The following is a 26901-nucleotide window of genomic DNA, read 5'->3' as shown; positions in this document are numbered from 1 at the left end:
TGTGTGTGTGTGTGTGTGTGTGTGTGTGTGTGTGTGTGTGTGTGTGTGTGTGTGAAGAAGGCCTGGACAGCATAAGGCACAGCTGATTATTATAGCCAATTGAGCCATCAATAATATATAGTCCAAATAGTTACGTTAATGTTGTTTGTAGGTCTGTTGTCACGAAGCAATTACCTCCCTGCGGGAATTATCGATATGAATGGCCAATTTACATTTTAGCTGAATTATTTGTCAAATAATAGTCAAAAGCTAATGGATATCTGCCGCCTTGTGGAACTGAATGGAAATGCAATGATATTTTGGGCGGATCGTCATGGAAATGTCATTGTGTCAATTAGTGATTTATTTGTGTTGGTGAGGCAAGTTTTCCCTCTCAATCATGCTCTAGAGAGTATGTGAGGGCGTCGACCTAGGGTAGCCTATATGTAACAGTATTTCTCAAGTTTCTTGGTGCACAGTCTCAGTCCTTACAAGTTAATGGTAAGTGCAAGGAGAATTTAAACACTCACTCACTCACTCACACGCAAACGTGAGGCAACAGATCAGCATACAATTTGGAATTATTCAATATTAGTCTTGCATATTGTTTTAAGATTAATGTTAGCAATGTGGGCATGCGGTCAGGTTACTCCAATGTTTCTTTGTGCCCTGGATGCAATTTACCATTAGTAGATTATTACTTGTGGATTAAATTCTAGTTTATACTCATCATAGACTTATATCAACAGTTTTGTCAAGATGGCATCGGAGAAAACAGCTGTGTGTGATGGACAACAGAAGCAGGTAGGCAACGTCAAACGAGCGACACAAATCTTCATTTTCAGTGTTGCTCATAGTACTTAAATGAAATCAAAAGCATTATCTAAAGCCACCAGTCAAAATTGCAAGATTGTGCACAATATGTTTCACTGCCTAAAGAATGAAGCTATTGGCTGACAATGCTATATTTGGAAAGCCTTATAATCGTCCCGATATGCTGTTTTTGTTATGTGTCCCCTTCCTGGTAGGAGAACGTGTTTGTCCGTCTCCTTAACTTCCCCGTCGTCAGCTGCACCTGTGAGATGATCGACAGGACTTACAGTGGCACTAAGCAGACACATCCACTGGTGAACTACGTGTGTGAGGTGTACGAGCGCGGAATGAGGACTGCTGGTAACTTGGCTGTGAGGGGTGTGCGACCTGCCATTGATAAGCTCGAACCGCAAAGTAAGTAGCTACCCTACTAAAGGCAGACTAACCACTGGGCATTATAACACATCGTGCCATTAAGAACCAAAGACTAAAACAGTGAATGCTACAGAGAAATGTACCAGATATACATATTTACTCCATTCTAGTAGAAACAGTGGAATTTGTAAACCTGAAGGAAATCCAGCTATTTCCAACATCCTTTAAAAGTATTTGTCATTATTAGTTGTGTAACTTTTCAAGCAAAATGAGCTTGTCAGTGTATAATCTATGAAACATTTATGAAATGAATCCGGCCCAGGGTAAATAAACTCGTCAAAAAAGTTTGGAAATGTGTGTTTGGCCGACAATTTTTCTGTTGTTACAATGCTAATTGGCATTTTATTTTATATCGTTGGAAAGCCTGTTAATTTACCTTTACAATGATGTACAACTTGTAAGGTTCATTCATTTGTGGGATGAGCAGCACAGCTGATTATGTGGGTAGCGCCCTAGTAAAAATTGCCAAAATTCTCTGTCAATGCTAAACAGTGTATTCTCCTGTTGATATTGATTCTTGTCGATTGGATGATTGAACTCTCGATCAGTAACAAGGAACAAACAAGACATATTGGCAATTTTACACTTTATTCATTTAATACACCGTCAGGAGCCTCAGTAGCGGGTGTAAGATCCACACGGATCGGAGTGTTGGTCACTCTAACATGTACATCACGCCCAAGCTGATCCCACAAGTGTTCAATTGGGTTGAGGTCTGGACTCATGGCAGGCCATTCCATTCTCTCCCTGACGGTGTATTAAATGAATAAAGTGTAAAATTGCCAATATGTCTTGTTTGTTCCTTGTTACTGATCGAGATTTCAAACATCCAATCCACCAAACAACTCAAAACAAGAGTCAGTATTGACAGGAAGGATCAGCAGGAAAGGATCTTTGGATTGGAAAATCACAGATGGCCTTCTTCCTCTGGTAACTGCTAATTTGTTGGGGGTTAGGTGTTGGATTATGGTGCCCCCAACAAACATTCCAGAGATGCAGTGTACCAATTGTTGGTCACCCACCCCCCTGCTGAGACTTATCTCAATCTTCTGTCTCTGGTTTTCTCCCTGTGCTTTTCCATACCGGGGCGAAACTAGGGGCAGAGAAATGAATGTAAGAGTGCTGAAGTGAAATATTGCATTGGAAGATGATTTCTTTATCATGTTTGGACTTATTTGAATGGTCTCAGTCTGAGTGGTAGAGTGGTCTCAGTCCTACAGCTGCATAGATTAGTCTTAAAGCAACAATATGTAACAATTTTACCTTTAAATAACAGCTTGAAAAAAATTGTGCCACTACAATTACTTTTATTATGGAGAATGGCCTCTCCGCCATTGCCATCGGGGGTCTGTAGGGAAAATGCTGCGGTATGTAAGATTTCTGGAGCGGCCCGGTCCTTTGTGTCTGAGCATGCGCGACTAGGATCGGGTAGCGATTTCGATTCAGAGCTAGCCATCTTTCTGCTGGATCAGTAAGTCGTTTATTTGCTGTCCTGCTTTGTCTTGTCTTGCACTTGCTTGATGTTTGACTGTGTTAGCAAAGTTGTTGACTCGCTAGTTTATATTGGCATTATATGCTATAATTAGCATTGTAACAACAGAGAAATAACCGACCAAACACAAATTTCCAAACTTTTTTGACGAGTTTAGTTAAGCTCTGACTTTGTGTGACATGTTTAATAGCTAATAGTTATTAGTTGATGTCGTTAAGATGAAAGACCTGTTAGCCAGGGAATCCCAATGGCCTGTGCTGGCACTTAATTTAATTTCGACAATGCTTTAAAGCAAAGGCTGGGACACTAACTCTATGCTAAAAAGGTAAGATAGAAATGTTATGCTGTTCATAATTACATAATTACAGTGTATTACATGTCATTGTGTTATTGATGGTCTTATGTGTTCTTCCTATTGTAAGATGTAGACTTTTTATTGAATTATTTCTGCACTTTCAGGTCAACATTGATCTCTGTCTCAAAATAACTACATAAACAATCTCACCATTATCTAAAAGTATTAGTGTTAAAAAATAAAAAAGGTTTCACAAACGTATGATTAAAAGACTATAAACATATACAAATACGGGACAAGGAATCAAGATATTGTAAAATAAGATGTTTTTAACTCTTCTTCTAGACGTCCATCATTATTATAGGTCTGGATTTTTTTTTATTTCAATACAACAAAAACGACATATTGCACCTTCAAACACCTCTGTCATTTTTAGGAACGTAAAGCTTTCTTCATGAACTTGTTAAACTCCAGTTGTCCTTCCATGCCCCCAGGGCACCTGTGGGTTTGCACTGTCCTTGTGAAATCCCTAATGCCTTCGCTGAATGCTTTCCCCGCTGCGGTCTCATGCCAGCCCCTATCAGCTGAAGTGTTCTCAGACATGGCTAGACTGTGTTCCATTCTTTTCCTCTTTGGGGATGGCAGACTATCCCTCAGAGGCAAAGACAGACTCACCTCGGTAGCAACAGTGTACCAGGTTGTGCAAGTGTCTGAAAACTAGGTGAGAGTGGGAGTAAAATAAAACTTTGTTCCGAAGTTCAGATGCCTTTGTGATTGCATGATTAATTGGGCAATAACATCAAATATTGGTATTACTTGTATGTCCACTTGGGGATTACTCAATATAATCTGTCTGCAAGAGCTAAGGCAAAGGTCAATTTGATTTTGAATACTAGCTTAATATTGGAAAAAGTGGATGCTTTATTGTGCAAACTGGTTTACATAGCATAAATGTTCTACACAAATTATGTGTAACATTCTATACGGCACCAATTGATAAATTACACAAATACATTAATACGTCCATCCACCTTATGTCAAATAATGTCTTTATGTTAAACAATGCAGTGTTGTACATAGAAAGTGTACACTTTCAAAATGAGGGTAGGATATTCAAAATCATACACTTTGAGACAGAGAAAGATGTGTTTTGTCATGACAGTGACCCTAAAAACAACTGCCGTTGTCTGAGAGTGTGTGGCAAAGCTATCAGTGTGTGCAGCCAAGTAAGACATTGCCCTGTTCTGACATTCACAGTCAATGCCGCTAACATCCTGGTCTGTCGAGGCCTGGATCATCTGGAGGAGAGGATCCCAGCTCTGCAGTACTCCCCTGAGAAGGTAGCCAGGAACACTCATGCTGACTTTTAGACACTCAGTGCCTCCCTCGTGTGTCCTTAACAGACACTCCATCTGTGCTGCTCTCTCTCTCTCTCCCTCTCTCTCTCTCTCTCTCTCTCTCTCTCTCTCTCTCTCTCTTACCCAGCTGGCCACGGGGATCTCAGAGGCGGTGGCTTCCACCATGCAGACGGCCAAGGATGGCATCACCACTCCCATCAGTGCGGCGTCTGACACAGTCGTCAGCCTGGCGTCTGGGGGCTTCCAGATGACCAGGACTGCCCTGAGCGACGGGGCGCTGTACGTGCTGAACAGCAGGCCCGTCCGTCTGGCTGAGGAGGGGGCAGACAGTGCCCTCACCATAGCCGAGCGTCTGGTCGCCTACGTTCTTCCCCCCTCCCCCGATGAGACGGGTGTGGAGAAAGGTGAGGAACACGTCAAGCTGGCTGCTGACAAAATGCTTGGTTTAAAAAAAAAAAAAAAAAACTACAGAATACCTGTGTTCAGTGTTAAAAACTGGTAGGTAACACACTATTGTCCAGATCACTGAAAATAAGTGTGTTTCCTCATACTGACATCAATTTGACCCAAACAAGAGTGCATTCATTCAGTCTGTAATGAACTATGTTTAGTCCTTTTCTACACTTTCATCCTTTGGTTATTTAATTTTAACAGATACCAGTATCTCATGAACAGACTTTTATTGAATCCCTTCTCTCTGCTGTTCAGCAGGTTCACCTAGTCTGGTTAATAACCTTAACCTTAAGGCTGCCACCTTAATCTAACACACTTTTGGAAGGGTTAGGGTTGGGGTTAGGATTAAACTTTTTCTTACTTCTAATGGCTGATGGGGGGAAGTAGGTGAGGGTACCTATAAAAGGCTTTGACTAAAGGAGGCATGTCAACTGGAGAACACATTTGCACATTTTATTTTAGTTGTTATGACCACTAGATGTCCTCATAGCTCTGGATTCTGGTACGTGACTAACCTGGTAGTGAAGAGGTTTGCTTGCCTGTTAGGTGGACCTCTTTTTGATTAATATAGAACAGTATGAATTTATTTTTTTGTCCATTTGTGTTCGGTACCAAGTACTAGAATCCGTCAACATGAGATTAAGCTTGATCAGGATGAGGAACAGGAGGATAATATTCATGATCATGATTCATTTTCTTTGTCTGGAGAGTAGAAATTCCAGACATCGAGAAACAAAATGAGACACAAAAACAGTTTAATCTTTATTTTCAAAACAAATGACTGATGAGAAGATACTGGCTGATGTGACCACTGGAATAGCATGAGGATGAGGTCAAGGAATAAGTAAAGTGTTGTTCTGGGTGTTACCACAGGAGGGTGCTGTAGAGATCCATGTGAACAATCCATGTGAGCCATGTGAACAATCCATTTTTGTTGAGTTACGCACAGATCTTTCATCAAGCTGTTTTTGAAGTAGTGTTTTGAATTTTCAATTCAGTTCATCATGTGAAGGCTAATATGAGGTATTTGAGGGGTTTTCATTTATGTTCTTGCAAGTTCATTTGACTATCTAAATATTTGCCTATTATTTATGTAATAGTTATTTTCGCTGCCTGTGGTCTGCTCACATGCAAACACACAGGTAATGTTACCCCCTTTTTCAGCCCGGGGAACAGGAAGAGCTCTTGGCCCCTGGTGCTGGAGGTTAAATCCTACTGCCTCCCCCATCTGACTTCATGCTGAGCCTCAGGGTCTTGCTCCCTATAGAACAGAACATGCTGTACTGGAGCTGATGATTAGAGCCGGCTGCTGGCCACTGTAGTGCGCCAATGTCCCTTGGTCCCTTCATCATCTGTGGCCACCAGACCGCTGCCCCCCGCCCCCCACCGCCCCCCAACTCCCCTGACAAACAAAACAAAAGTCCCACAGAGGACCTTATGGTTAGTGCAAAATATGGGCCTCTGTACTATTTAAAGACACCCAGAGTTCCTGGGCCTCAGAGGTTTTTTTGAAGGCACTGCTATATGGGCTGGTTTCATGATGTACTTTTGGGAATTGGGGCTGGTGGAGGTTAGAAGTTTGTGTGGGAATGCTTGGTCACCAGCTCCCTCTTTTCCCACCCCCAACACCCCACAGGCGGTGAGGCCCCGAGAAACAACAGCACACAAAGTTCCCTTTGCCCTAAGGACAAGCCCATGTACATGTCTCTCTCTTTCTGCTTCCTCTCTTTTTACCCTCCCTTACTTTCTCTTGCTCCCCCTCTCTTTCCCTCTCCCTCTCTCTCCACCTGGTCTGTGGAGCTCTGATGGAGCATGCCAAAGTGTCTCAGTTGTGTGGCAGAAGTAATGCCAGCCTCACGTGGACCGCCAGCAGTCCCACGTTGGCCGCCCGGCCCTGTAATGGTGCCTCCTCAGCCTTTTCTCTGGCGCTGCTGCCTGCCTGCCGCCTCCCTTAATGGAGCATTCTCCACAGACAATCCGTTTAGCGTGCTTTTCATCTGCCCTTCCAAATTGAATTTCGTCAGCGATATGGCCATGTATCGAGTTGGAGGATGTGCTGTATGGAAGTCTGCCCCCCCCCCCCTACTCACAAATAGGCAGGATGTTGTTATCTGTCATTGTGATGCCAACTGCATGTTGCCGTTTACATTCATTGCAAGCGGCAAGGCACTAACTCTGTCCTGAAGCTCAAGTCTGGTGTCAGATGAGCTCATGTTCCACTCATGTGCGACTGTCCGGGGAGGATATATCATCAGCCAGTGGACTCCAGAGTTACCCCCAGTCGCTGTCTGACCAAATGAGTGAAGCCTGCTAGTGAGCCTGAGGCATACATGTAGGTCAGGGAGAGGATACGGATATTTCATGATTACATTAGTGGTTTTGTGAAACTGCAGGAGAGGAGTGGAGTGATTGGGCCTTGCTTGCTAGAACTGTAAACACAATGGATGAATCGTTCACTGTCGAAACCACACTGAATTTGTTTTCGGCAATAAATGTTGACCATTTGATAGATAAGAAAGAGGGTGTGAATGCTTCCAGTACATTTATCTTCAGCAAAAGTTAAAATCCCTTAGAACTGCACATTGTGCATTTAAATAGGAAAAATATAGAGGAAAAAAAGCTACAGAGAGATAAGAAAAGAATGAAAGGGAGTGAGAAACAAAACAGAAAGAAAGTCAGACAAAGTCAACAATGTGTCTTTCTTCATGTATACTTGTCACTGAGAGGGTCATTTTCGTTTTCAGAAGGAGACGTGTCGAAGGAGCAGCAACCTGGTGATAGCAGGTCCCCTGGCCCAGAGCCCAGCCTGAGACGGCTCAGTGCCCTGGTCAACACTGCATGCCGACGTGCCTACAGCCAGACAGCCGTGCAGCTCCAACACACCGCGAGTCAAGGCCAGGACCTGGTGGCACGCATCCCTGGAGTGGTGGCACTGGTAAGCCGTCGGCCGAACAGACCTGTGGGCTCCCTTTTACCTCCCTGGGTTTAGTTTTGTGCATGTGGTGTGTTGTTGTTGTTCGGCTGTGTTGGTGCATGCAGCTTAATAGGAAGTATCCTCAAGCAAATGACCTATGCAGTCAGCCCTGGCCAACATTGTTTACTCACTGAAAAAGGCTTCACTTAGGTCATACTGGCCTCATTTTTGTATTGGCCTCATATCCAATACAATAAAATCCACACAAACATACAAACAAAAACTGCTTCATGTGCAGCTAATAAACACTTAAAGGTCAGGTTCGCAATTCCAAACCAATACACGGTTTGTCAAACGTGCTCCTCACGGTCCTCTAGATGTCAGTTCAGTGTGTGTGTGCTCATAAAACTCTGGTATTTGTACACAGTCCTGGCTCTGAAAATGGTAAACAAACCTAGTGGCTTGGACCGAACCATGAACAATTCCAGCCAATCAACATGTGGCTTCAGGAGCACAGAAGGTATATGAGGGTATAGGAGTGTAATTTGTTTGGCTGTTGAGCTCATATATCAACAACCATCTTTAAGCATGTTGTGGAATGTCAACAGCAGTTCAGAGTCTATCTGTTGTTTGTAATATGAAGATTAAAAAAATACTTCCTATTGTAGTCTAGTTTGCAGCAGGCAGAATGTGTTTGTACATTGCCAAGTTTTTAGGCACACATTGAGATAATATTATGCCTAACATGGGTGCTAACGTGTTAGTACTTCTGCCCCTGAGAGTTCTTTACACTGAAGTCAGTGTATGGGTGTTTTTTAAGCTTTGTGATCAGTGTGTTAGTGCTTGAATTGGTGCGTTTAAAAGGGAACAGAAGTGAACGGAGCTGAGGGTATGCGAATCAGCATAGTTTTAGGAAGAAAGCAGTTCATGTCCCAGGACAGATTTTGTGGGTTACCACCTTTCAGTCCTGTCAGTGAACAGCCAATATGTTTTACCTGATAGCACTGCAAATGCAGCTCCATTGTGTTCTTTTGGCAAGGCAGCAGTGCCCAATATAGCAATAAGCAGACATTTTTGTCTGACCTAATTCCTGAAAAAACAACCCCTAGAAAAGACAGACATCATACCACCGCTTTGAAATTCACAAGGCCATTTTTTATCCTGTGGTATTTCACATTATTTCACATATTATCCTGTGGTTCTGGAGTCAAAGTATTTTTAGAGGATTAATAGTTCTGCGGACTTATTCAAGTAAGTATCAGATGTTCGCAAATACAAATATAAAAACAGATTCTTTTGCATTTACAGATGGAGAGCTGACACATAACAAAAGAGGGAATTATGATATTTTTAATCTGTGACAGTGTTATTACTGAGGAATGCCTTTGATTATCTTGTGAAGTTTTGAATGAATGAATGAGAGAATCTTCCAGGTTCTGTTCAGCGCCTATGTAACAGTAGTTTTATAATAGTTTGTCTCTCCTTGTCAGATGTGAAATTGAAACAGTGTATTTGTCACATAGTGAAATTGTGTATGTTTGAATAGGAGGTTGTGTCAATTTATTTTCCAGAGAAAGATAAAATTATACAACAGAAAACAAAAGAGGTAGCAGGATAGCATGCTCTTGGTGGCTTTATTTGTGAGCGCTGCATATCTTTTTTTTCCCACCACTGTAGCACTTGACACAGTAGCCTTTCTCTTCTTTCCTTTTTGAGAAGCAAAACCCCAAAGCTGAAGGCCAGTGATGATGAGGGTCTGGATGTTCTTGTTACATTCAGGAGTTTGACGTCAGCTGATAAAGGATGATGAACTGCAAGTGTTTTTTGTGAAAGGGTGCTGAATTTGGCTCTGCCTTTGATAGAGCCCTCTTCTCCACATTGTATCTGCACTAGACTTATGGAATAGACTTGTTCTTCACAAACCTGCCTGTCTGCATAGCAGGATTGCCGTCCGCTTGTGGCCTTAGACTGAACAAAGGGACAGAGATACTGAAGGAGAAGATCACAGATCATTCGCCAGAAAGCACTGACGCCATGCATTCACACTGAATCTGCTAGCGGGTCTAGACACACAATATTAGTTCAATAATTTTAAGTCAATGGACTGGATCTGAATAGAGGGAATATTCCTTGCATAATATCTGGGACAAGCTTATTAGATGCTCTCGAAATAGGGTTCTTAGCTCTCCGTCAATATGTTCCATTTTTCAGACAGGACATTCATATGCTACATTTATTTTGACACAAAATGTGATACGAAATAGGTCACAGAGACATTCTGTAATGCATCACCAGAGTGACTTTCTGTTCTGTTACCCTGTTTTTCGTGCAGGCCGACTTTGGAAAGCGGAACCTGGAGACTGTGAGTTCTACAGTTCTGGGCCTCGGTGGTGCAGTAGCTGGACTGTTTGTGGAAGAACCTCAAAGGAGAAGACAGGAGGGGACTGGAGAAGCACTTCAGGTTGCAGCACTGACATCATATCATTATGTTCATGCAGCGCATAGAATACCTTAATTAATGGTCCTGAATAGATATTAGTCAAATATACCAAAGACCACTCTCTCTAGGTTAAGTCAAGGTCATGCTTTATATCAATTGAAGAGAAACTTACTTGGTCGGTTGCAGGAGCGACAAGTCACTTTTGCAACTGAGGCTCCAACTCCAACATTTTAGAAGTGGATGTGGGGGTGAGGTGGTGGGGTGGTGTCTAGTTTATGATACAGAGGGTTGACCACAAACTTGTAGTTGTGTCATGGCTGGTTTCATCAAGTCAATTTCATGTTACACGCATATTAGAGACCTTTACTCACAATAAAAGGGAGCAACCGTTTCAAAATAATACATAGTAAATAATAAAATAATAAATACTATCCTATGTTAATTATTTGTTAAGATAGGTGTGTTGCACATCAGCAATATTTGGCTGTGAAATATAATGTTCAAAATCAATTTAGCCTACAAGGTCGTTTCCAACAGATGTGACGTCTCGATTCAATTTCAACCAATAGACTTTGCTTTCTGAACTCACCATATACAGATGTGCAGGAAGATGTATCTACATGTGTTTTATTATATACAGTGGCATTTCACTGATTAAACTCAATGGAGGACATGCAGTTTAATAGTTCATCATATCTTCGTGATGGCGTGACTGTGTTTCTGATCGGATTGGTGAAGGCAACACCAATTTAGATTCCCTTGCCCACACAGTAGCATTTTACTATATGTTTTTATGGACGCCAAACATTCTACAACACTCGGTACAACACTCAATTATTATTGGCTAATTATTATTAAATATTCATTGAAATGCATGTGCAAGCCTAGGCTATTGTATAGCGAGAGATTTACTTGTCATAGAATAGTCAACGATATGATTTTGAGAAGCAATCTCGTCACTATAGTCGGAGGGAAAAAAAGTAGCCTACATAATCCAAAATAGAATATAATGATGTGAAATGTTTCATTAAAGGTTATTTCACGTGTGTTATTGTTATAGACATTTTCTTGTCTTTTGTCATTAAATTCTGAAGAAGCCTGGTTTCCATCTGGCTTCTGCTAGGATAGTGGATAGTGATGGCTAAAAATGATGATCGCTAAATGTATTTACCAATGTTTGAGTACACCTTTGAATTCAAAATACATAAAATAAATAATAAGGAAAATAGAATTTGGCTAACATAGACAAGGTAAACATCTGCTCATCTGCTCATCTGCAAAGACCATCAACCTAACTGTGCAATTGTCAGTCATATTACGGTATGTTTCAGGTACATGTTGATGGGTGTCCTCACTTTGTCTGGTGAAGCCTTTGTTCATATCGGCAGCCTTCAGGTGCTTCATACACTGGAGTGTTGGCTGTCAGAGTGTTGGCTGTCTACATCTGATCTTTGTCAGAGAGTTAAAAGCACCCTTTCAATTAAAAAACGATGCTCAGCTTAACTAAGCTCACTCCATGTCACAGTTGGTACAGGTATTTAGCTGAAAAGGTCAGAGATTGTGATGACGATTAGAGTATTATAACTTTGCAGCACTAGATGAACGAACCCCTATTACTGAAGCTTTAGATCAGCCACACATTCCCACTCCAAATAGACAGATCGTTTTCTTTCTCCAAACAATACAGTTTACTGCCAATACCGTCACTTGCATGTTTTCCATCAAAACGATCCTAGAGTGCAGGTGTATTTATTATTGCTTTGTTTTATGTTTATTGCTATTTATTATAAGGACCGATAGTAGGTTAGCATGTGTGGATCAAGTGCTTACACCCACAATCAGCTTCCAGCTATGTTGAGCTATGCTTTGTTATGTCTTTTTTAACAGAATGTATTTCAATGTATTGTGCTCTACTTTGGCCTGGGGTATTCACTAGCTCTACTAGTGTTCTATCGGTGTTCTTCCCTACATCAAACACCAGCTGAAATCTATTTGGTCTTTCCCTCTGAAGGATGGCCCTGAGGATCTCCCAATCTGACCCCACCATTGCGTTATAGGGGGGAATTCTCAGAAATCTTTATTAAAGACATTCTTAGCATTCAACACGCATTCCCCACGCCCCCCCCCCCCCCACCCCCTGCACTGTAATTCGGGTGGGTGGCTGTCGTATAAAGAGATTTTAAGTGCTGTTACACAACATTCCCCTCTGATACTTTCACTGTGATGGCAGGAAGCCAAGGCTCAGTCGAAGTTGACTGATGAGCCGGTGACCATACGCCATAAAGTATGTGTGTTTATGTAGTTTATGTAACAGTGCTGCAGCTTGCCACCCGTTGGGGATGAAGCCATGCACATGTGTATGTGTAGTGGCCCACTGCACGTGTTACTGTTTATAGCAGAACAGCAGATCTGAGAAGTTGATGAGTGTTTGTGTGATAGAGGTGTTTCCCTACTGTGTTGCAGAGTGGAAGTCGGGTGCAGGAGCTGGTGAGCGTTGTGGGACAGCAAATTCAGACTGCCTACGTGTCCATCATCTCAGGGGTGAAGAGTGCCCCCAGCATCACTGTGGGTCTGGCCAAGGATGGGTCCGACTTGGTTGTAGAGTCCTTGAGCTCTGCCAAGGAGCGCTTGCTCAACAACATCCCTTATTTTGGTCTGGTGAGTCAGTCATCCCCGCTTGTGATTTGATTTGTCTGCTCACGTGCATGGATCTGTCTGGCATCTACGGGCACGTGGATGTCTCACGTGCGCACACCCCTTCCACGCACCCACAGGTTCATCCATCCGTCTCCCTCCACCCCCACTTGGCCCCAATGCCCCCACCCACCCCCACCGCCACCCCATCCCAGCCTGCCTCCCCAATCCAATCACCCATTATCTTCACCAGTAATGACCCCCTTCCAGCGAATGACGTGGCAGATTTTTTTGCTGCCTTTGTTCTCGATGGACAGTAGAGTCTTTGGGTAATGAAGATTCATCACTTGCCCCCACAGAGAGCACACATGGTGTCTGTACTTTAGATTGATAAACTCTGTAGATTTAATCCTGGTCATGAACTCACATGCATATTTTTAATGATCTTTACCAAAACACTGGGTGGAAATGACCTTTCAACTTAATGTATCGTTTTTACTCTCGCGCACAATTTGAGCAAAGTAACTCTAGAACCTCAAGTAAACGTGTCTTAAACAAATAAATGTCTCTACTCAGAGGTAATATTGGTTGGAATGGATGTCATTAATTCAAATCCATGGCACCCATAAGCACACAGAATGGAACACTGTGTCCAGAGTCTGAATTTCATATATTCAAATATTTAACGCAATCTATTTTTAAACTGTCTTCACATATTCACAAGGAATTCTCTAAAGCCCATGTGGAGAGATTTCTGACCGTTTTTTCACCCTCAAATTTGATCACCTATTACAAACCTCTTCTTTTTTAGTATCTTTGGAGCATCCGGTGCTCTATTTGACCATCAATAGAGGATTCTATAGAAGCAATTTCTTTCATGTCTGAAAGTTATTTAGCTCTCAAAGCCAAATCTCTCATGATGGTTTTTTTTTTGTGATTCAAGCTGTAATATTCTTCCCTGTGTGTATAGCTTAAATGGATAGACGGAGATAGGAAACAGAATCCCCTCTCTCTCTCTCCCAATCATTTCCCTGCACCACAGCCTCAGGGATATGATAAAAGAGGGGATTATACTGTTGTGCTCAACTCAAATCTTGCCTTCATTACCAGTAATTACTGCAGGAGTCCAGGTTGTTCCTGACTGATCCGTCCATTCTGCAGTAATGATTACAGCGAATATAGCTCAAATAAAGCAGCCAAACATTCTCTCCCGTCATTACATCCCTCTTCATAGTGCTCAGCAGTCAGCTCGAAGTCGGGAATGTAAACAGAACCAAATGTCCTGAAAATATTTCCACTCACATGTAGGGATGGGTATCGTTTGGTTTTTATCCGATACCGGTACATAACCGATACTTTTAAAACGATACCGGTGCCTAAACGGTGCCGGAACCGATACTTTTATAAAAAAATAAAAAAATGTTTACGATTGACGACATTTAAGCTTTATTGCCAAATATATGAACTGTTTAAAGTAGATTATATATATAAATAAATACAAAACACCTTTTAACTTAAAACTTAAATAATATATGAACTGTTAACAAAAGTTTAGACTATACTTAAATAAATACAAAACACACACACACACTCTGTACACACACTACAGCTTCAATTTTTTTTCTTCAAATTGAACAATATATTAACTGTTTAAAGTATATTATAAATATAAATACATACAAAACACTTGGCTTCAAACTTTTTAACTTCAAACTATGAACATTATATTAACTGTAAACAACAGTTTATAGTATACTTAAATAAATATAAATAAATACAAAAAACAGCTTCAAACTTCTTTTGCAAAAATATGAGCATATTTGCCTTTGGAGTCAAAAATGTATTATTTTGTTTGCATTTATTTCATGAAATTTCACCATTTTATGATTTGTTTATACCTATCTTTTCTAGCTTGTTCATAGTTAATCTTGTTACTTGAACACACTGAGTACGAGAAAATGTGTACTGCCCCTTTAAGAGACTACCGTAGGTTAAGTATAGCTGTCATCTCCGTTTATTTTTCAGTCTTCGGTTGCTGAACTGCCGTTGACTCTTTGCCTTCTCTCCACTCTTTTCACGCAATTGTTTTGTTGCATTTGCTGCACGTCGCGATGTTTGAATATTTTGGTGCGAAATACAGCCACACTTTTGACCGTTTACCTTTCGGTATTTTCTCTGTTAAAAGGTTGATGGCTAGTTCTGTTTGTGCTTGCTCTGTGAAATGCTGCATGCTCTTCACTGTCATAAGACTGTTGCTATGAAAACACCAATGAGCGTGAGCGACACAGGACAAAGTTTACATTGGGAGCTGGGGCAGTTTTACATGTGCCCCGCGGAATCTGCCTAGCAACCGTTTTCAATTGGCTCAGGCACCGAAATGAAGCACCGAAATCTGCGTTGCATTTCGGTCCGGGTAGGTACCGGTTGTATTGGAACCGGTTCCATATTGGTACCGGTTCTCGGTACCCAACCCTACTCACATGTCACTCCAGTCTCAGGCATGGGCATGATGCCTGCCTTCCACTTGCCCAAGCAGTCGTGAAACAGAACTCAGTGAGGAGGTGTGTTTCTGTGTGTGTGTGTGTGTGTGTGTGTGTGTGTGTGTGTGTGTGAGAGAGAGAGTACTGAACTGTACGTTTGGTGTGATAGCATGAGATATTTTAAGATTTTGACAGAATATACCCGCAATGCATGAGGTGGCATCACTGAGGTTTTTCTTTTTCAGATTTCCCTATTTCTATAACTATTGTAGTCCTTCAAAACAGATGATTGCAATCATTTACATGTACTGGTTTCACTGATCTACTCATTGAAGAGCTAAGGCTTTCATTCAAACTGTGTGTTCTCCCCAGGCCTGATGACGTGGGTACTAACAATGAACAGCGTCCTTGCTTTGATGCTCTACTGAAATATTTAGTGTCCACCTGGCAGCACGGCAGTCAAGTCTCTCATTCAGGAAGTGACCTGCTGACCTGTCATTAGGGATGGGTATCGTTTGGTTTTTATCCGATACCGGTACATAACCGATACTTTTAAAACGATACCGGTGCCTAAACGGTGCCGGAACCGATACTTTTATAAAAAATAAAAAAATGTTTACGATTGACGACATTTAAGCTTTATTGCCAAATATATGAACTGTTTAAAGTAGATTATATATATAAATAAATACAAAACACCTTTTAACTTAAAACTTAAATAATATATGAACTGTTAACAAAAGTTTAGACTATACTTAAATAAATACAAAACACACACACACACTCTGTACACACACTACAGCTTCAATTTTTTTTCTTCAAATTGAACAATATATTAACTGTTTAAAGTATATTATAAATATAAATACATACAAAACACTTGGCTTCAAACTTTTTAACTTCAAACTATGAACATTATATTAACTGTAAACAACAGTTTATAGTATACTTAAATAAATATAAATAAATACAAAAAACAGCTTCAAACTTCTTTTGCAAAAATATGAGCATATTTGCCTTTGGAGTCAAAAATGTATTATTTTGTTTGCATTTATTTCATGAAATTTCACCATTTTATGATTTGTTTATACCTATCTTTTCTAGCTTGTTCATAGTTAATCTTGTTACTTGAACACACTGAGTACGAGAAAATGTGTACTGCCCCTTTAAGAGACTACCGTAGGTTAAGTATAGCTGTCATCTCCGTTTATTTTTCAGTCTTCGGTTGCTGAACTGCCGTTGACTCTTTGCCTTCTCTCCACTCTTTTCACGCAATTGTTTTGTTGCATTTGCTGCACGTCGCGATGTTTGAATATTTTGGTGCGAAATACAGCCACACTTTTGACCGTTTACCTTTCGGTATTTTCTCTGTTAAAAGGTTGATGGCTAGTTCTGTTTGTGCTTGCTCTGTGAAATGCTGCATGCTCTTCACTGTCATAAGACTGTTGCTATGAAAACACCAATGAGCGTGAGCGACACAGGACAAAGTTTACATTGGGAGCTGGGGCAGTTTTACATGTGCCCCGCGGAATCTGCCTAGCAACCGTTTTCAATTGGCTCAGGCACCGAAATGAAGCACCGAAATCTGCGTTGCATTTCGGTCCGGGTAGGTACCGGTTGTATTGGAACCGGTTCCATATTGGTACCGGTTCTCGGTACCCAACCCTACTCACATGTCACTCCAGTCTCAGGCATGGGCATGATGCCTGCCTTCCACTTGCCCAAGCAGTCGTGAAACAGAACTCAGTGAGGAGGTGTGTTTCTGTGTGTGTGTGTGTGTGTGTGTGTGTGTGTGTGTGTGTGTGAGAGAGAGAGTACTGAACTGTACGTTTGGTGTGATAGCATGAGATATTTTAAGATTTTGACAGAATATACCCGCAATGCATGAGGTGGCATCACTGAGGTTTTTCTTTTTCAGATTTCCCTATTTCTATAACTATTGTAGTCCTTCAAAACAGATGATTGCAATCATTTACATGTACTGGTTTCACTGATCTACTCATTGAAGAGCTAAGGCTTTCATTCAAACTGTGTGTTCTCCCCAGGCCTGATGACGTGGGTACTAACAATGAACAGCGTCCTTGCTTTGATGCTCTACTGAAATATTTAGTGTCCACCTGGCAGCACGGCAGTCAAGTCTCTCATTCAGGAAGTGACCTGCTGACCTGTCATTAGGGATGGGTATCGTTTGGTTTTTATCCGATACCGGTACATAACCGATACTTTTAAAACGATACCGGTGCCTAAACGGTGCCGGAACCGATACTTTTATAAAAAAATAAAAAAATGTTTACGATTGACGACATTTAAGCTTTATTGCCAAATATATGAACTGTTTAAAGTAGATTATATATATAAATAAATACAAAACACCTTTTAACTTAAAACTTAAATAATATATGAACTGTTAACAAAAGTTTAGACTATACTTAAATAAATACAAAACACACACACACACTCTGTACACACACTACAGCTTCAATTTTTTTTCTTCAAATTGAACAATATATTAACTGTTTAAAGTATATTATAAATATAAATACATACAAAACACTTGGCTTCAAACTTTTTAACTTCAAACTATGAACATTATATTAACTGTAAACAACAGTTTATAGTATACTTAAATAAATATAAATAAATACAAAAAACAGCTTCAAACTTCTTTTGCAAAAATATGAGCATATTTGCCTTTGGAGTCAAAAATGTATTATTTTGTTTGCATTTATTTCATGAAATTTCACCATTTTATGATTTGTTTATACCTATCTTTTCTAGCTTGTTCATAGTTAATCTTGTTACTTGAACACACTGAGTACGAGAAAATGTGTACTGCCCCTTTAAGAGACTACCGTAGGTTAAGTATAGCTGTCATCTCCGTTTATTTTTCAGTCTTCGGTTGCTGAACTGCCGTTGACTCTTTGCCTTCTCTCCACTCTTTTCACGCAATTGTTTTGTTGCATTTGCTGCACGTCGCGATGTTTGAATATTTTGGTGCGAAATACAGCCACACTTTTGACCGTTTACCTTTCGGTATTTTCTCTGTTAAAAGGTTGATGGCTAGTTCTGTTTGTGCTTGCTCTGTGAAATGCTGCATGCTCTTCACTGTCATAAGACTGTTGCTATGAAAACACCAATGAGCGTGAGCGACACAGGACAAAGTTTACATTGGGAGCTGGGGCAGTTTTACATGTGCCCCGCGGAATCTGCCTAGCAACCGTTTTCAATTGGCTCAGGCACCGAAATGAAGCACCGAAATCTGCGTTGCATTTCGGTCCGGGTAGGTACCGGTTGTATTGGAACCGGTTCCATATTGGTACCGGTTCTCGGTACCCAACCCTACCTGTCATAGAATAGTCAATGATGTCACAGGTACAAATATATATATTGTTATATATAGAAAAAGTGAGGCTGCACACAAGCTGTCCTCTGAGCCCACAGGAAGGAAGAAGCAAGTGACATGCTTTGGGAGAACACTCATGTAGCCACCTTCAACAGGTGTTGTGAGGATGTTGAGAGAATTTCTTTCTTGAGCTGATGTAAATGACAGGAGAGAGCGGAGAGGAAAGAGTGATGAAAACCTCTGTCTTCCCCTCTCCCTGCCTCCCTCTCTCTCCCTCCCTCTCTTTGTGTGTGTGTGTGTGTGTCTGAGTGTGTGTGTTTGCTTGAATGAATGAATGAATCATGCAGCTCCTTTTGTATAAACAGCAGCTGGGATAGGTTTCAGTAACACCTACTTGTCTAACAGACAAGTGAAATAATAAGCTACGGTATGAGAGGCCAGTGGATGGTTCAAGGCACGTTCGGTGGAGTACTCCAGCTCGGCCTGCAGTAGGGAGGGAGAGTGAGAGAGAGAGAGAGAGAGAGATTTGAATGCAGGTAGCAGGGACGGCCAGACCAAAGGCACGTGCACAAGCATGTTTTCGGGGCCTGTGAAAGGTGTTGTTTTTTGAAGGAAACACCCAAATTTGGCTTTAATCAGAGACAGACTAGGCCCTTTACGTCTGATTGATGGCGAGAAAACGTGTTATTCTTCTGTTGAAACGGAGGCAGTAAACGTGAAAACATAATGCCTCGTTTTGTACCGGGCACACAGGCATTCATTTTCCCATCATGTGAGTTTCAGAAGGAACTGCAATTTGATTGTGAAATACATGGCCATTACTTTCCACCCTTGTGAAGTAAATTACTAAAAGCGACACACATTCTTTCAGTATCTTTTAGAGCAGGCAGGTTTGAAAGATAGGCAGGAGTTTAAAAGAAACTTATAATAATAAATCAATAAGCTTGATTTCCTTGAACAGTGGTGAATGTTGTCCGTCGTATTGAGCAGGCTGTAAGAGTAAGGGAGGGAGGCGGAGTTTGTCGGCACTAATTCGTTCAAAGTCAAGAATTGTGTGCACAGGAAGTTGAGGTGTGGAGGCCAACTGGGGGGGTCTTTCACACAGCTGGGGATCCCAGGTGCTCTGGAGGGATTCTGGATGACTGGCATTTTTGAACTGTGAACACATTTCTAAATGGCCATTTTATTAAAAAAAAAGTTTTAGTGTTTTACAGTTTGTACATTCCAGACCCCCTGCTAACCATGATAAATCGTTTATTCTTAGAGGTACAAAGTTAGTATGAGAGTGGAAATAAAACAGCACTACAGGGTTTTATAATGGTAGACAAGAGGGGTCCATTCTATGCATTATGTGGTGTATGACCTCATGCGAATAATCTATTTGAAACCATTGGTTGATAAGATTTTGCACACTGCATTGCAGTGTCATATCTTAGATACATGTCTTTACCTAGGTTCTGTAGAGCCTTTTTTCACATACTGTCACCGACATGCCCTCTCTCTGATGTACTTAATCCCTTGATCCCTTTACTTTTTCTCTTCAGAACGGCCCCAGAAAAATTTGAACAGTTGCTATGTATCATATTTGTCTACTCCAGTCCATACCAGTCTAAATTTAGAGTAGGGTAAAGGAATTCTGCACAAACAATGTCTGAAATGCACCTTAATCACAGACTCTTAGAAGGAAATTTTCACATATTTTGAGTGATTCCTTGGCAACTTGACCAACAGGAGGTGGGGGTGGTTTGGGTCATAGGGGTCCACAAATGGCGTTGCTGTGTATCTGTCGGCAGTGCAACACAGTCTTAAATTCATCCACCAGTATTCATTCCGTGGCCAATGTAACTTTACCATTCTCTCCAGCATGTAGAAGAAAGGACTGAGTGTTCTTATCCCCAGGGTGTAATTTAGCACTTAGCTGAAATACGGTACATGTATTGATTGAATTTTTCCAACCCTTCAAACCTATGTAGAAGTTGTATAATAATGTCATGTCAAAGCGTTTGTAAGGTGTCTGAACAGTCTGAATGCTATCACATATGATCTGTTCTGCACTCATTTCCGCATATTCCAGCTGTGTCTATTCTAAAGGAAACCTTTAAAGATAGGGGTATCCTTGCCAGTCAATGAATTGTCTAACTAATAATAACAATCATAATCATAATCCTAATAATAACAATAACAATCATAATAGAAGAAGAAGAAATATTAAGTATATATTCAAAGCCCCAGTCAAGAAGAACAGGTAACACATACAAACAACATAGATCAGGTGAAAGGCACTACAGGGAAACCCTTAGGTCACATGTTTTATGGGTATGGGTAAAATGCTTTGCTAAAGAGGTGTATTTTTTACTAAGGAGACTAGCTAATTAGCATAGTTGACAGAGCTAAGCTCTTTGACTGAGGGTTTTATCTTACCACTAAGAGTTCTGACTGGCACTGAAAGTTTCTAACTAAATGTTTTCTCCTAAATCCTATTCACAAAGCACCTGAGACCAACTTTTACTGAGGAAAAGCAAGAACTTACAGAGAGAAAAAAAGAGGAAGACTCTGTTGCTATGGCTGACATTAAGTGTCATGCACTAGTTTATAAGTTTTCAAAGACCTTGGTGATTGGTTGATAAATGGCAGGTCTGTGCCAGTGAGCAGGCATGCGCTTTATAGGCTAACACGAAGAATGAGAATTAAATTAATAAATAAATAAATATGTAACATAGGCTTCATATGAAATAATAATGGAACAGTGCTAAATGTCCTCAGTGCGAAATTACATGTTGAATTACACAAACTGGATAAAAACATATATCAATAACAACGCTTGAATTTTTCTGCAGTGCAATTTGACACAAATTGAAAAAGAAAACCCAGCAATAACAATGCTTGAATTTGTATGCATTGCAAATTCATTGGGGTTGTATATTTTGATTGAAAACAAAATTCCCGCATTTTAGCTTATACTTCCATAGTGGTATGGATGATGAACATGATTTATACTGCATTTATAGACAGGATGGTGCCTAGAATTACTCCAAGACTGACCACAAAATCCTGTGTGTCAATGCTCCACTGACAATAAACAGGCTTCACATTATGACTGAAATCGAGACAAAGTAAATACTGTTGATGAAATGGTGATGGCAGAAAACGCCATGACCAATCCACAGATCCTGTTTGTTTTGTTTGTCTTTGTATACCCTTAGTTTATTTACTGCAGCTTTATTGACTTCTCATAAAGCCATGTCTAATTCAATATCGTGTGCCGTAATGCAGTTAGTGCTACTGTGCTGAATTCAGTGAACACAATGAGAACCAATTGCTAACATTAGCATTGATCAGTGGTGACTGGAGAATTTGTAGCAGGGTGGCAAACAAAAACAGAGAAAAAAAACCCAGCACATATGGATTGGTCTTGAATTCACTCCTTGACTTCACATGTCCTACTTTGAAGGCATCGTTGTCCTGGTGATGTACTCTACTCTTATTTAGTAAAACCTTTTCCCCCTATAGCGGTACCTGTATATCAATTTAGTCAATAGGTTTTGTTGCCTTCAAAGTGCTCCATAGGCCTACTATTCGTCAACTGAAAAGGATTTCAAAATGAGTGTTGTGTGTGGAGAGAATGTTCTCTGTGTGCATGTTGCTGAGAGATGTAGGTTCAACTTGAAATGTAGTCTGATAGAATCAAACTGTATTTGATGCCATTTTCTTTTGCCTCGTTTTAACACTGATCCTTCCACTGATTTTATAACTTGGTTCCAACTTCAACTTCTTGGTTCAAAAGTCAGGATTCAGATGTAATTTCACGGACAGCAAGTTATTTTGTTTGCAGAATGGGTTTTTATTAGAAATGGTCATGTGAGCTTAATGCGGAGACCACGGTAATAATACCTTCTACAAAGGTGAGATATGAAAATTCAGATATGCATGCTTGATTTTCTCTTCTTCGCTTAATTAAGTGACAAAATCAGAGTGTGTCCACTCAGTCCTCACCGGAAGTAATGAATGAATCAAGGCCCCGTTTAATATATCCCAGTTCCACAACAAACAAAAAAAACCAACAGGAACGGTCTCTTAGGAACCGATTCACCTTGAAGACAAACCCTGCTGGCTTTCTTCCGGGAAAACACTGTCTGATATTCTAATTAGCTTCCTGCTGGACATGGCTATTGTATCCAGTGTCTACGGTGCCCTCAGTGGCGTAGGTGGTCAGCGGACGCTTACATCAGAGCCGGAGGACTACATTAGGGGTGAATAGGGTGACACCTCTCAGCCCACACTGTGTGCCAGCCACATCCTCTCACATGGATGAATAATGCATCGTCCTCATTGCCCCGACGCCGTTCATTAACATCACTTTTATGATGAGCTCCCGCTGTTCTGTTAAATGTGCAGACCGCTGCAGACACGTGTACTGGACTTGTGAATACATGCGTCTAACAGCTTGGGTTAGATTTTTTGGGCTGATTTCACCATCAGGTGGATGGGTGTCGTGCTGTGTTGTTTAGTCTTTCAGTGTCTTTGTTTCTGAACAGGAGTGTATCTCATCTCCCTGAAGCTGATTGTGGCTTGCTGTTGGTCTTAGGCCTGCATGAGGTGGTGTTCTAAACCCAGACGGAGGGTTCCAGGTTGTTAGTCATGCGTAACAGTAGATCACAGATATCCACATACTGTGAGTCAATTGCCTAGTGTCAAATGAGGTTCATGGTCTTTTACACGCAACTTAAGGGTAAACATTGGTGTGGCCTTTCCCACATGGAAATCGCTGATGAGGGACAAATGTTTTCATAATAACGCCAAAGTTGCATGTTTTCTGCTGGACTGGTAACATTACTAATCTAAATTAAATTTGTTGTTTGATAGCTTTAGCTAGAAACTGGCCATGGACATAGTTACCAACACAAGTAACCTTTTTCCCTGTGTCAATGTTGAAATCGAATTGCTACCAGGATTGTAATTTTACAGTTATGCACCAAAACTAGAATTTGTCTTAGTTATTTGGACCCAAAAGTCCAAATGACGTTACTGAGATTAGCCCACAGCTGCTAAAAACATTATAGCCAATAAAAGCGTAACGTTTAAGCTTTGTACCTCGTGTCGGACAAATAACTAACAGCCAAACTTCACAATTTACAGTTACAGCTATGACCAATATTTTTACAGACTAAATAACTAAACACAATTTCTAAATATCTATCTAAAGTAACCTCATCACATGACATACTATGGCTACGCATTACGGTTGTAAACGCTGACATCATTTTAGAAGTAGCCACTGGCACTTGACAGACATCGTACATTCTCCCACATACTTGGAAAGAAAGAGGTGAGGGAGTTGTATTCAGTTAATTGCAATCTGTAACCTCACCGCTAGATGCCATTAAATCCTACACACTGCACTTTTAAATTATTTACATGGGGCAATTTGTAATTATTTACATTACATGTTTTTATTTTATTTGTCACAACATGGATTAAGTAAAAAAAATTGCACAAATGTGTGTTACTTATTTCCCTGTATCAGAAAGAGCTTCATCATATCGGCTTAGAGACCAGGGAGAAATGGTTTTGAGAAATGGGTCAGGGAAAGAGACAAAGAGATGCTTCACCACCAACAGACACGTATCTACTCTCTTTTTAATGCTGTATGTGCCTGTTTTTGGATCCTTAGAAGCCTCGAGACAAAAAAATAAGAGCAGGCTCCAAAGCTCTAGCGACAGCATTATCTATCTGCTTCACTGCTCATGGTTTCCTTACATTCTTTTGTCGGCCATGTTGAGAGAGGGGCCCTGGAAAGGTGTGAGGAAAGAGCCCAAGAGGCTGACCTTTGACCCCTCAGGGAAGGTCATCTCAAGTTCACATGCATCAGCCGACAGCATGGAAGACTATTAAACTGTCTTCCCCATACCATTGTCTTCTAGATACATATTGAAACAAACTGAACTTGGATAACCCCCTCCTCATGCACACACACACACACACACACACACACACACACACACACACACACACAGCACAAGTAACCTCAAAACCACTATTCCGGTAAAAAGGTTTGCAGTGTTCTAGTGCACGGATTTCTCTTGGATTACAGCTGTGGTTCTCTGGCCAACAACATCTGGTGGAACTGTTAATGGCTAGACATTAAAAAATAAAGATGTCCCAGAAATAAAATGAGAGCAAGGTTCAAGCTTTAATGCTTTGGATGTTTATTCCATTTCTTAAATATATATATTCATATAATCCACTGATTTTCCTTTGATTGTTACTAAGAACATTAGTTAGTCCAAGAAAATCTAACACATACATTCTAATACTATTGAAAGTAGTTGAAAGAGTGGGATGGAATTGACAGCTATCTTTGTTCAATTATCAGGTTTATTCAGGTCTAAAAATGTCATTCTAATCTGCTCATTTGTATCTCCCTAAGTTCTCCCGTGAAGACAAACAGGCCGCCCCCACTGGGAAAGAGGAGAAGGAAGGGGGTAAAAGCACATCCTGTGCCCAGACTGGATCAGGTCACCCAGATGCCCAGAGCTCATCTGAGACCATGGAGCCCCAGGTGTCAGAGGAGACTCGGCTGCTGCAGAAGAGGGTCCTTCAGGAGATCCCTACCCAACAGAGAGTGATCCTCCGTGGGTCATCCAGGTTTCTCACTCCCCCAAGCTCCAAAGAGATGGGCGAGGGTAAGATGGGCCTGACTATGTCAACACGCACCACCCACTCTACCACTGTTATCAAGGCGTGATGCTTGGTGCATCATCAACTCCCTCTAAGCTCAGTGTTGTTACTGGCTATTGCAAACAAAATAATTAACAGTAGTTTTGGCAAAAGTAAGCTTTTTTGAAACACTGCCAAACTAATACTTCCAACTGTTTCATTGTTCCAAAGCCTCTCCCAACAAACCCACATATGAGTACCCCCTTGGCATTGATCTAATTGGCTATATATTTTAAGTCTATTTGGATATCTGGACATTGGAGTCTAAATGTATTTTATTCAGAGTCTGGGGCAGAGCGCATACTTTTCCCCTAGAGCATATGACTTAACGATTGGTGTGGGAAATTGTAGATAAGAGTTACAGTGCTCTGAATTAATATCTCAAACCCCACCTTTGAAAATGAAATCTAAACCATTCTTTGACATCTGATATTGAGCTTAAGCTTGTGCTGATGCTATGAACAAATTGGCTTTGCAGATATTGTTACAGTAGTTCAGGCTTTAGAAACGGCAGAAGAGCAAACTGTTGTTCAAGCAACAATGAATGACATGTCTTTGAGGTGTGTAATGTTGTGCAGATTTTAAACGGTACTGCCGTGTTAAGTTGCCACTTAATTCAACTGGACTATTCCTCCTCATCAGGTAACGCTTAAGGCCTTAGCAAGTTTACTCCCCTCAAATCTATGACTAAATATTCTATGAAGGCTCGCTTGCTGCGCCATTTCTCATATCATCACGCAGCCGTGACAACAAGAAAGTAGCACTAATGTAGTGTATACATTACAATTATACATCTATAACTAATGGCAGTGTCATGAGCGCTGAATAATCATGTATACAATGACACTGAGCCATCTTGCTAATCCACCTCTAGTATTGCCTTGAAATGTTCCTGGACAATGTTAGCTGAATTATCACACATAATATTCAGGCTTCATTCTGACAGCAAGGTTTCAAACAGTTGATATGCCCACCATATCCTTACTCTTTCTTAACCGCCCTTAGTGCAGCCGACAGTCCAACTGAAACTGGTGTAACGTGTAGGATGAAAACAGACTGAGGCTACCATGCCTAAGGTTCCATAAAGACTGAGGCTACCATGCCTAAGGTTCCATAAAGACTGGAACGGTGTGTGCTGTGGCTCCTCAAGGCTGCATGGTGCATTAAAACCTTGACACAGTTTGACTCTGAAATGTATCAGTTGTGAAGGAAAATGGCTGTGAGTGCCAGAGTGACAGTTCTGTTTTGATGTTACTATGAGAGTATCCAAGAAATTTAGCTGTGCCAAGCATATTAATAAATGAAAAATGGATGCGTTTTCCTCTTTGTTGGTAAAATGTGGTCATCGAGACTCTTTCAATGACATAGATTCAGGGATTCAGAAGGATCTGCATATGCAATAGTCAATGATATTTGCCCATACAATTTGCAGGTGTTGGTATTGTATGAGAATTATTTGCTTCAAACATTTGCTTACTCAATACTGGCTACAGTGACTGAGGGACCCTAACAAAATATTTTCCCAATAAAAGAAAGTATTGCATTTTG

General features: G+C 40.8%; 1 protein-coding gene across 1 annotated transcript; it reads left to right on the top strand.

Moving 5' to 3' along the window:
• Nucleotides 1-353: 353 nt before the first annotated feature.
• plin1 (perilipin 1) lies at nucleotides 354-26901 on the top strand. Its single transcript, XM_031564434.2, has 9 exons — nucleotides 354-480; nucleotides 729-783; nucleotides 1008-1206; nucleotides 4272-4354; nucleotides 4500-4776; nucleotides 7570-7760; nucleotides 10072-10200; nucleotides 12643-12837; nucleotides 25064-26901. Exons 2-9 carry the CDS (start codon nucleotides 739-741, stop codon nucleotides 25379-25381), a joined length of 1437 nt encoding a protein of 478 aa, XP_031420294.1. The 5' UTR covers nucleotides 354-480; nucleotides 729-738; the 3' UTR covers nucleotides 25382-26901.

This window comes from Clupea harengus, chromosome 3 (assembly GCF_900700415.2).
Source record: "Clupea harengus chromosome 3, Ch_v2.0.2, whole genome shotgun sequence".
Lineage (NCBI taxonomy): Eukaryota > Metazoa > Chordata > Actinopteri > Clupeiformes > Clupeidae > Clupea > Clupea harengus.
The sequence above is the reverse complement of the archived record's forward strand: the minus strand, read 5'-3'. Positions and strand labels throughout refer to the sequence as shown.